The following is a 12110-nucleotide window of genomic DNA, read 5'->3' on the forward strand; positions in this document are numbered from 1 at the left end:
CAGAGTTCTAACAATAAAACATTGAAGATTAAATTCTCGCCTCTGTGTTCTTAATAGAATTGAAACTTTCCTTCACGTAAGCTAGGACATTTTTCATTCTATGTCAGGGCCGGAGGCGAGGATTATTCAAGTTCAAAGCTTACTCACCACCAACGATGGGGCTTCATGTATAGGTTTGAAGTAGAACCTCTTGAAGACCGATTCAAATAACCAATCCCCTGCATTCATAATGTCCTCCAATCTACCACCTACCTGAATGGCTTTCGAAGCCATCGCCCCTCTGGTAGAATGAGCCCCAAAGAGGTGAACATCTATTCCTGCCTCCATCATGATCCATCTTACCCACCTGGCTATAGTGGGAGGCGCAACCGCACTAAGTGGCTTCTTTATAGTAATTAATATCTCTCCCAGAGGTCTAGATTCCTCCGTCATATCTTCATATATCTTAAGGCATCTTACCACACATAGTTTAAGATGTGAGTCAAAACTGGAATACAATACCAACCTTGTACTCATTTTAGTCCTACTGGAAATGGTAAATGTAACCCCTTTGGGAGTGAATACCCTTGCCGAGATATCCAAGACGCAAATATCTGAAACCCTTTTGCAGGAAATCAGGCAAAATAGCATTGCCAATTTCGCCTAGATTTGTTTTCTGAACAGAAACTGATTATCCTGCCATGAAGAGATGAGGTTGAGTACCTTATTGACGTCCCATAAGCCTGAGTATCTGGGTTCTGGAGGGCTCGACAATCCAACTCCTTTGAGTAGTTTACTCACCCAAGGATGTTCACCGACCAGCAGATTATTGACCTGGTTGTGGCCCGCATCTTCTATGCGCAGGAACATTATGGGTGAGTGTTGTTTGTCCTGCTGAAATAGGCATGCTAGGAGTCGACCCGCTGTGTCACATGTGCATGCGCAGAGTGTGCTGTATAATTCAAGCAGCACAGCAGCACAGGCAGTCCAAAAGCATTGAATGCTCACCCTTCACCACAGTTAGGGTCCGTTTCTGGATCGGTCACCGCACATGCCTCTAGAGCCATGAAGGAACTTTCTAGTCTGGTGATATCCTCATTAAGGGCCAGATGTAGCATTTTCCGATTTTGCGAATCGGAAATTGCGAGTCGGTGCGACTCGCAATTGCCGATTCGCAAAATCAGATGCAGAACGGTGTCTCAGACACCGTCTGCGAGTCGCTATGGGATCGCAAAGACCCACATCATTAATATTAATGAGGTGGGTCGCATTTTGCGACCCTATAGCGAGTCCCTGCACTCACAGGGATGGTGGCCTGCTGAAGACAGCAGACCTCCATGTCTGTGACTGCTTTTTAAATAAAGCAGTTTTTTAATTTATTTTGCAGCCCGTTTTCCTTAAAGGAAAACGAGTTGCAAAATAAAATAAATAACGAAACCATTTGGTTTCGGGTTTTCAGAGTAGGCAGTGGTCCATTGGACCACTGCCTGCTCTGAAAACCCTTTTTGGCAACATTCACAAAGGGGAAAGGGTCCCATGGGGACCCCTTCTCTTTTGCGAATGGGTTACCACCAGTGTGACACTGGTGGTAACTGCGAATTGCTTTGCGACCGCATTCGCGGTCAGAAAGCAATTTAGCATAGCGATGTGAGTCGCAAATAGGAAGGGGGCACCCCTTCCTATTTGCGAGTCGCATTCACAATTTGCGAGTCGGTACCGACTCGCAAATTGTGAATGAGCATCGCAATTGACATTTTGCATGGCGCAAATTGAGATTTTCGCAGTTTGCACCATGCAAAATGATTGCCACATCTGGCCCTAAGTGTCTGACTCATGTTACCCTGAACCCCAAAACAGTTTCCCCGCAGCGTGGTTTTAAAAGCGCCCCATTCCACTAGCCTTCTGGATTCCGTGTTTTCAATGACCTCAAAGTAATCGGCGACCATGGATCACACTTAATTTCGGAATGGGGGGGTCCTCCAGTAGCGCTTGTTGCAGCCTCCATGTGGGGGTAGGGGGTGGTGTCCTATCCCATACTATTTATAGCATGTGGGGATTGTGGTCTGAGTGAGTGTGCCCCAGGTAAGTCACGTCAGGGATGGAGGAGAGCAGCATTGCCGTCCCCACAAGTCGTTCTAACTGGACATGCAGGTCATGGGGGATAGAATGAATCAAACAGACTTTCTCTTCAGGGTTTCTATTTCTCCAAAGATCTACCAGATGCCAGTGTCGGACCAAACTCAGTTACTTCCTGCGCATTTGTGACCGCAGTGGTACTCGACAGTGGAGGGAAGGAACTGTCTAGTCTCGTATCCAGCACACTGTTAGAATCCCCCCCACGTAACCATGGGATGTTTCCCCACTGTGAGAGAGTGGTAGAAAGTGTTCTCAAGAATGCGCTTTGATCAGTGTTGGGAGTGTAAATAGACCCTAATTGTATGACCCTGCCATCAAGTCGCCCCCCCCCCCAATAGGACATAGCGGCCCTCTGGATCAGCCAACGTAGTGTCCACTACAAACACCAGGAAGGTCCTGGATTGTGACGGAAGGAGCATAGGCTTCTCTCCATTGATAACAAATCAGAAATCCTGAAGCAAGGCAATAGACATGTTCGCGTAAACCAGCAGCTGAGTACGTGATTGATCCATCAAAAGTATATGGTCGAGATAAATTATTAGTCTGACACCCTGAGTTCTCAGGTACTCCACCACCGGTTTTAACAACTTTGTGAAGCACCATGGTGCTGACGATAGGCCGAAGGGTAGACACCGGAATCCGTAAATTAGGTCCTGCCATTGAAATTGCAGAAAACACCGGTGAGGCAGGAAGATCAGGACCGTGAGGTAAGCATCCTTCAGGTCCAGACGGACCAACCAGTCCCCTTTGTGCAAAAGGTCCCTGAGAAGATGGATACCCTCCATCTTGAAGTGCTGATAGACCACCCATTCTTTGAGCTCCATGAGGTTTATCACGGGTCGAAATACCTTGTCCTTCTTCTCGACCAAGAATATATAGCTCAAGAAAACCCTTGGATGAAGGTTTGTTTGGGCAATGGCCTCTTCGCGAAGATGATGGTGTATTTCCGTGTCTATCAGTTGAGACTCCTGAAAATGTAATCGGATGGGGCGAGGCCTCACGCGTTGTATCGGGGTCCCATAGAACTCTATGTGGAAACCTTCTCCAAAACCCAAGGGTCAGATGTAATCCGTGCACAGTTCTCTAAGTATAGACTGATTCTCCCTCTGTGATGCTATTAATTGTGTTTGACCAATGACTTTGTGTTTCACCACTGCGCATATTAGTTGCTCAGTTTAGCTGCCTATTGGCTTTGACATGGCATTAGCCATTACATTCTGTATTCAGTTTAGCTGCCTATTGGCTTTGACATGGCATTAGCCATTACATTCTGTATTCAGTTTAGCTGCCTATTGGCTTTGGCATGGCATTAGCCATTACATTCTCTGTTCAGCTTAGCTGCCTATTGGCTTTGACATGACATTAGACATTACATTTGATATTTAGGTTAGCTGCCTATTGGCTTTAACGTGGGGTTAGACATTGCAGTTGAGACATTGCAGATGAGCTCTGTTTTTCCAAGCTGTGTTTTTCCACGAGATGGACCAAGCTGTTTTCTTCACACCAGACCTTAGCTGATAAGAGCACGTAGATTTTGTGTTTACCTCACAATCCAGTCTGAGAACGAGGAGCTCAGGAGAATTGGCCACTCTCCAAGGTTATTCGGCTCTCACACTGAGTTTGCTTTTAAGGATGACTCTGGGCTACAGAGTGGTAGATTAAAATCTGCTTGACTTCAGACAGGAACTAGACGTCAGTTGCCTGCCTCCCGTTTGGGTAGAGAATCTCTTTCTTGCAGTTGACCGGAGTCATCAACTTGCAGACCCCAGAAAGATGAAGCTGAGCTATAGGTGATGAATTTTGACTTTTATGCTTTGCTTTGAAGTTATGCTATAATATAATCACCTATATTTGCTGTGTACATTGCAACTGAGAAGTACTTTGATATATTTTGCTTTCATTGCTGGGACTACTTTTGAATGTATGCTTCCAATCTACTAATTTCGTCTCTCAGGAACTTGTGGGTGGGGAATTAATAACAATAAATGTCTTCTTTAAACTCAGAAGTGCATTCCAGAGAAGTTCTGTAAGCTCGAGTATGAGATAAGGGGGAAAGCAGAACACCCTCCCAGACTTTGAGGGGAAAAAAGTGGGGGTGTTTACTGCCACATCCTGCTGGAGCATTTTAGCCTCCTCTGGTGAAGCGAGAGGGACGGCTTCTACCGGGACCTCCGTTGGGGAAGAAGGCACCTTGTCTCCCATCGTTCTGGCCATTGTTGCAGCACACTTGAGATCTGGAGGGGCCTGGTTGCAGGGAGCAGCCTCTTCCGGCCCCATGGAATACCTTCCCTGGAATTTTGTTTTGCATGGAGGATTGCGCTTTGTCCAGAGCTGAAAAAGTAGCCACAAACTTCCCCAACTCTTTTACAAAAGGGTCCCCAAACAGATTGACATGTACGATTGCACCTGCTTCAGAGCTAGGTAACTCCCCCAATTTGGAATCCATTTTTATTAGGAGGGGGTGGAGTCACTCCGCAGATATGGCGCAATTCGCGTTCCCGAGCAGACAAACTGCCCGTTGAGCCCATCCCGCGACAACATCGGTTGCCATGGGCACTCCTGATAGCCTGGCAGACTCTGCCATTATTTTTGTCAATGGCCCCAGGATGTCCAAAAGTTTATCCTGGCAAGCCCGCCAGGAATGATCGATCCCTTTCTTGGGATCGGGCATGTACTTAGAAAAAAAAGGTGCACAATTTGGGGTCGATGGACGGAGTGACTGCCACTTTGTCCTCAAGCGCAGATCTGGGGCATTCCGCATGAAACCGGGCTCTAATCTCACTCTCTAAAGGTTGCCGAATTGCCTTGGTCATATAGGCCACCACTTTGGGGTCAGGGACCGAATCCAAGGACCTTGGATGGTATATGTCCTCAGGGTCAAACATATCGGAATCGTCCGGCCCCTTCTCCTCTAGTCTAGAGGTGGTCGCTGATGGTCACCAAGGTCTGCCCAAAATGCGCCCCTCGTTCGATGAGCCCTCATCATCGGTTTCACCCCTCCTTCCCAGAACGGGGCGATCCCATGCCATGCTCTCTGGGTGTAGCATCCTCCCGGCAGGGTATGTTTGAGAGCGTCCGCGCACTCCTACAGAAGGTCTCCCTCAACTTGTTGAAACCTTCCAGGTGCCCGCGTCATGCTTTCTAGAGGAGGAGAAACTACTAGAGGTACTGGCCCTTGTACCCGAGTCCCCAAAAATGCCAGGGACATTAGACATCCGGTCCATTAATCTGTCCACCCTATCCTGCAGGGGTGCCAAAGGCTTAGCCACTGCCTGCGAAAGGAGTTTGTCAACTCCAGCCGGTAATTGTCGTTGAGGGGGCAACACTTCCTCCGTCACTAAGGAAGGAGCATAGGAATGGTCCTCAAAGGACTCCATCCGAAACTGTCTCACGACTGAATTGAATTTAAAGGCAGCCCCCTCGCTGTGCTTCACAGTTAAATGGTGGTTGTGAATTACACTATTGTGTTTCCCCACCAGGGAAGGATTTTTAGCAGGCCCAGCCTGCACCTACCGCGAGCGCGGTGTCAGCGTGGGCTGGGGGTCAATAAACTGTTCAAAACCCCGAAGACAGGGTTTGAACGGGCCCCACACATGTTGGCAGGCCGCGAACACGCTAATGAATCGCTGAAGCACGATCTGTCAAACGTTTGCCAGAGTGCGAAATGGCGCGCAAGCACGCCCCTAGTGGCTCTGGACGTTACCACACTGAGCGCTCGGGCGGCAGCCTACCGCGCATCTCACCACAATTGAAATTAATGCAAAATATATGCACGTAACAACAAACACAGTAAAAGCGTTCAGCGCAATATGCTTAAACAAGGCAATCCCCGACAACCCCAGCAAAAGAGCGAGAAGGAATCGAGGACTTAACTGACTTGCAGCAGTGAAGAAAGAGGAAGGACTGCTCCTGTCTACCATTTATATGGACATTCGGATGGACACTAGATTGGTTTACTGGTTGTTATGGTTACGATCATGGATATCATGGGAGTTGGAGTTTCTTTAATGTTTTATTGTTTGGACTTTGAACTTGCTGTATTAATAAAATGAAGAAAGGACTACATAATCCTCGCCTCCGGTCCTGACATATAATTTCCAAAAAACGTCTATTTCTTGTAAAGTCCCGATTTTAAGTCACATGATTTATCCCTATATTCACCCTCTTCAAGATGGCCGCCCCTGTGGTAAAAATAAAAACAAAGAACGGACAAGTAGGCCAGATCTACTTCAGTCTAACACTTAGAGATCTTCAAACCGGGGTGTGGGGGCGGGCCCAAAGCTGTTGGGGGGGTTGCCAGACTCCGGCCAAAAGTAGTATTATATAGATAACAGGCCTTCGTTTTAAGCAGAAGCATGTTATTACAGTTTTAAAAAATGTAACAGTACTTAACTGAAATGTTTAAATAGGTCTAGACATATTTAAACATGGTCTAACGTGTCTCCCCCCCCTTTACGCTAGTAAAATGTCCCATCCCCGGAGGGTGACCACGGAGTAGTATTTACGTGCTGAAACTAGCGGCTAGGCTAACACTTGTAAGATAGGTTTCACGGTCTTCCTTTTTCTGCTCGTCACCCCGATCCAAGATGGCTACCACCGCGTCCCCTGACGCGCTCTTGGACGTAACCCCACCACTATTGCCCGATTGAAAATGGCTTCCGGGGTGCAGGGCCTAACCCTGGTCCTTCTTCCGTGTCCGCAGCTGGGGTGCCGGGCGCCTAGAGGCGGGTGCGCCTCGGTGCCCCTCTGAAGGTAGAGAGAGGAGGCGCCCCGCGGGCGGCGGCGAGTGCCGGGGGGGGGGGGTGTCTCACGAGCGCTTGTGTTAGTTAAGGGCCGGCGTCCGCGCGGCGCCGGAGCCGTTCACCGAGAGCAACGGTCGCTTGTTAACGTCCTCGGGCGCCGCGCGCAGAAAGCCCCGGGTCGTGGGTCACCGCGTGCCCCGTCACACGCCTCCTCTGGTTCTTGTTTGAAGGTTTCCAGAGCGGGACGTGAACCCTTCACACCTGGTCCTCGCTGGCCGTGAGCGAGGAACGCCTGGCGGGCCCTGCCGGGGAATGACCGAGCGGGGCAGCGCCCTCCAAATATGACCCACCGCTAGGATTCACCCGTGAGTATTGGTTGCCCCTCTGTTGGCCTGCTTGGGCGTGGGTGCCAGCCAGGCCCTAGGCGGTGGTGTCTTTTCAGAGTATGTGCTTTTCCTATTGCACAGGTTTTGTGGGGGCTGCTTTGATGGGATTCATGCCTTCTGGTGGGAGTGCTTTAGGTCTGCCTTTGTGTGTGTGTGTGTGTATATATATAGATATATAGTGGGCTACGAGGATTTCTCTCTCATCTCATGCTGTTAGATGTAACCTTCTCTCTCTGAGGGAGTACTTGCATTGCAATCCACAAGCGATTCTTTTGCATCCCAAAAGTACACTGAATTATCACACATTGCATTCTTTAATTGCCTTATTGTATACAAAACAAGTATTTCCTTAGTTCTACTTTTTTATGTGTTAGTCAAGACTAAAGTACAAGCCGGTTTTTGCTGAATTGTATTTTAAATTAATACACATTTATATTCTTCATAGGCTTAGGATTTTTTTGTAGGGATGTGCTCTTGTACATTCTATTTGATTTAATACAGGAACCTGGGTGATAGGACTCCTTCTCTCTTTTTTTTTTTGTTGCTTTAATTGTTCCATATTTTCTGGTGGCAGGAATCTGGAATTTAGATAATGAATGTATACTTTGAGCTACCTTTGTGGCAGGAGACATGCCATTTAAAAACTTTACCTGTTCACTTTGTAGGTTTCGACTTTTAAAATAGTAGTGTATGTTTGATGGTAGAATGGGTTTGCAACCGGTCTAAATCTTGTGTACTTTGCGATGTGTAGCCTGTTTTGTAGGTGCTTGTTTTACGGCTTGTGAATATTAATCGTCTCAGGCAGTTTACAACACTGCTGTAAACCTTCTCTCTAGCGTTCTCCCACCCTAATCCATTCCCTTCTTTAATATCTCTTCATTTTGGATTTTATTTCACAAATACAAATCATTTTTCTTTCTATTCCCCTTTTAGAACATATTTTTGCTTCCCTATATTAGTGTCATTTTCTAGTCCTACTTCATTAACAACGGGAACAGAAGCACTGGTACCTCGTTCCTGGACGTGGTAGGGGGAGAGAGGAGGAGGAGAACTACTATGCTTGTTAAATTATTTTGTCATTGACTGTCTTAGGCTTTTTCAGCTTCTTCTGTCGTTGAAATGGAGTCAGAAGATGTAGACGGGCAGGTGTTGGAATTCCCGAATTACAGCTCCACCCTCCTCGAGCACCTTAACAAACACCGCCTAGAGGGCAAGTTCTGCGATATCCATGTCCATGTGCAGCATTGCACCTTCAATGCGCACAAGGCTGTGCTGGCAGCCTCATCTCCCTACTTCCATGACCAGCTGCTCCTCAAGGACTCGGCAAGACTATTGCTTCCTGACCTGCTGGACCCTGTCGTCTTTGAGAGGGTGCTGGTGTCAGCCTACACAGGACGTCTCTTCCTCTCTCTAGAAGACATCGGCAGCTACCTGACTGTTGCCAGCTTCCTGCAGATGTGGCATGTGGTGGACAAGTGCAATGAGTTCCTTAGGAGAGGATGCCACATCACCAGAACGCAGTCTAGCCGCTCCAGTGACACTCAGTCCCCCAGCAGCAGCAGTTTCTTCAGCAGCAGGGAGGTAGGAGACACTTGGGTTTCTGATCACTCCAGATTGGAGGTCTCTGTCAGGGAAAAGGTAGAGGTAACACCAGAGAATTCCCAACAGTCCGTAGAGGAAAAGGTCTTTTCTGATAGTGCTGTGTGTGCCAGAGTGCAGGAAGGGGTGTCTCAGTCTGACTTATGCTCTTTAATTGGCGGGACCTCTTCCCAGATACATTCTGCACCATGTGTTAAGCAGGAGGGCCTGGTGGTAAATCTTTTGGAGAGCAGTACGAAGAAGGAAGCGCCCCTCATGGTGAGTGGTCATGTGAATCAGCTCATGAGCATTGCAGAGACACAAACTCTGTCTAGTATGGACTTCATAGTGGGACTTGGCAAGACGCATAATGTTCAGTCCTCTTACTATGGCCCAACAGAACCCAGCATGGCAGGAGAGGCAGATGACAGCATGACTACCATGAACTTGCCTTTAGGCCATCTGCCCCATGGCCCAGTGGAGCACACTTCCCGCTTTGGGAAGAAAGTATTTGCCTGTCTGTGCGGAAAGCGCTTTCCAGAAAAGAGGAGGCGAGATCGTCACGTTATCCTTCGTATCAGTATGCGCCCCTTCGCTTGCTCACTGTGCAACAAGAAGTTCAAGCTGAAGCACCACCTGGGCGAGCACATGCTGGTGCACACGGACAGGCCACTGCATGAGTGCAAAACCTGCGGCAAAACATTCAAGCTGTATGAATGCTTTCAGAGACACCGTGAGAACTGTGAAAAGCTGAATAGCAGCTGTGATACTGCAAATGGACAGTGACTGACCTCACAGCCAATGCTGTGTAGAATGGGTCTCGAAGTAACCCCCAGATTTCGTGACAGAGCATGGGTCACAGTTGTTTGCATTCAAATATAGATACTTTCAAGAAATTGCAAGCATTCATTGGTAAGACCCTTTCATGGAGTAGTAGCAGTCACTTAACATGTTACAAGCTTAGTGGCTGTAGTAAAATTGAGCAGCAAAAACAGCTAGAGTTTATTTCCATGACCCAAGATACATGTGGGTTTTATAACTAAAGATTATAGTTTTACCGTTTTTACTGTATTAATAGTTAAACACAGACAGAAAACCATTGAGTGCCCTGCATGTATTTAATTTAAATATGGATACAAATTGGAACTAGGTCATTTTGAGTGATTTGAATCTGTGTGGTCAGTCATGACTGCAGGCCATATCCGTGCAGACTGACAGGAAGGGGAGTTAAGAAAGTGAGACGGTTTCCTACTGAAGCTTAAACAGCTATAGCTGTTCACAAAATACTACGCTCTTTTGACTCGAGTGTATTCATGTCATGTACTTATAACATGACATTAGAATCCATCAGCCAGTTTACCTTGTAATGAATATCGAACATGGATCTTCACGATTGAGGCCTCTCATATGTTATGTATCAGATTAGAAAGCTCTCATCCATGTTACACATGCTCCTCTGCTTTACGGTGGAAGATAATCCTAAAACATTCATGCATAGTAAAGTTATGTGGATTATAAAATACTCAGGTTTGTAATAGCAGGATTAAATTCAAACTCATCCTATTTACCTCTGTCTATAATTGTCATACAAAACGTGACTGCACTGGGGATAGCAGTAGAAAGAGGATATGATAGTGGAATGCCCCACAACCTCCTAATGATACCATAACTAATGAACTAAAAAAACAAATAAAGGAAATTATATGTAAGCAGAATGGTAACATGACTGGCGATCAACCCAAAGACTTTACTGTGTTTAAAGAAAGATGACATCATCAACGTTAAAGGTTCTGAAGGAGGACAGCGTTGTAGTAATGCCAAGTGACATTTATGAGAAGGAGGCGATAAGACAACTCTTTTATGAGAACCATTATCAGAACATTTTAAGGGATTATTAGATCGTGACAGTATGTATTTGGGACAAATTATCGGACTGGAAGGAAAGTGGTCTAACAGAAGTGGAAAAATATTGGTTTCTTAAGAATAAATTCCCTGGAATCCCAGTGTTTTATATAATAGGTAAGATGCATTAAAAGTTGTCAGAACAATTATTACTACTAAATGTACGAGTTACAAGTATGTACATCCATTCCTGAGGCCCTTTGTCTGCGCACTGCCTTATGTGAAGCATAGCTGAGATAAACAATATAAGACACATACGGGGAGCTAGAGTACCTACTGATGGCATTGGACTTATTGTCTCTTTCTGTCAGCATTGTACTTTCAGACAATATTGAGGCATGTAAACACTTCCTACGGACAAGACCAACATGTTGTTCTGTGTTTTATTTTCTGCACACAGATTGCTTTCTGTCTGAGCAGTAACATATTTAAGTTTGGTAACCTGATTTACAGACAAGTGTGTGGGACTTCGATGGGTATCTGCTTTGCCTCGAGCCACACCCGTCTTTAGATGGGCTGGTAGAGAGCTTGTTGCCTTGGCAGAACTCAATGAAGTAGTCCTGGAGACATTATGCTACAGCTCATATATATAGATGGTCTGTCCATTTTGTGGAAAGTATGTAAAGACAAAGCAAGAAGATATGTGGAAGTTTTAGATGAAAATGAATTGAATTTACTAGTATGAGTAACAACTGTTAGATTTTCCCATGTTTATTCATTAATTTTGCTGTTACACAAAACGAAAACATCACCGAAATGGAAGAAAGAAATAAGAATTTTTACCAGTTTTAATAAACTAAGGAAGGGAAATTAGACAGCCTCTCCAAAGAAAATGGACCATAGTGCACAGTGATACACTACACTAATAGGAAGATACATCAGTGAGATGCAGAAGATCACTGATAGGGGGAATTTCTCACTGAAAGATAGCTTAGTAAAAAAAAAAAATGTATACACTCCTAGGGATGTTAGAAGGATGATCCCGAAAAGTTTTCACGCTTGTAATGACTGTCAAACATGTAAACATAATCAGAATGTTGGGGAATATGGAGTTCTGTGTTCCGGAAAACCTCCGAAAATTAAAATGTATTGCCTACAGTACTGAGAATATTGTATGTGTGCTGGTATGCCCTTGAAATAAAAGGTAAGTAGGGAGTGCTGTTCACCCTGTTGTAAAGAAAATACTCAAACATATTAGACCTGATGGTAGATGTGAGCTACTTAGGTGTTTTGGGATAGACACTGTGTCTGGGAATATCAAAGGTGGCAAAAGAGAATCGCAGCTAAAATTTCTGGAAACATGATGTTTTATCAGATCAGAGCCAAGGTCCAGAGTAGCCTGAATATTGTGTAAGAACTGAAAATTCACCTGGGTTAAACACACTGC

The 12110-nt window shown here is 45.9% G+C and overlaps 1 protein-coding gene across 3 annotated transcripts; it reads left to right on the top strand.

Annotated features, from left to right (window-relative positions):
- The first annotated feature begins 6748 nt into the window (after positions 1-6748).
- LOC138301403 (zinc finger and BTB domain-containing protein 43-like) lies at positions 6749-11824 on the top strand. 3 transcript variants are annotated; one of them, XM_069241851.1, is made up of 2 exons: positions 6749-7222; positions 8336-11824. In XM_069241851.1, exon 2 carries the CDS (start codon positions 8363-8365, stop codon positions 9605-9607), a length of 1245 nt encoding a protein of 414 aa, XP_069097952.1. In that variant the 5' UTR covers positions 6749-7222; positions 8336-8362; the 3' UTR covers positions 9608-11824. The 3 variants fall into 3 exon arrangements, with proteins under 3 accessions (XP_069097952.1, XP_069097953.1, XP_069097954.1); XM_069241852.1 differs by having other exon boundaries at positions 6766-7222; positions 8177-11824; XM_069241853.1 differs by having other exon boundaries at positions 6766-7222; positions 8346-11824.
- The last annotated feature ends 286 nt before the right edge of the window (positions 11825-12110 follow it).

This window comes from Pleurodeles waltl, chromosome 6 (genome assembly GCF_031143425.1).
Source record: "Pleurodeles waltl isolate 20211129_DDA chromosome 6, aPleWal1.hap1.20221129, whole genome shotgun sequence".
Classification (NCBI taxonomy): domain Eukaryota; kingdom Metazoa; phylum Chordata; class Amphibia; order Caudata; family Salamandridae; genus Pleurodeles; species Pleurodeles waltl.

Bases quoted from the DNA above. Each gene is read 5' to 3' on its own strand.
- LOC138301403 (XM_069241851.1), top strand. From the start codon at position 8,363: ATGGAGTCAGAAGATGTAGACGGGCAGGTGTTGGAATTCCCGAATTAC.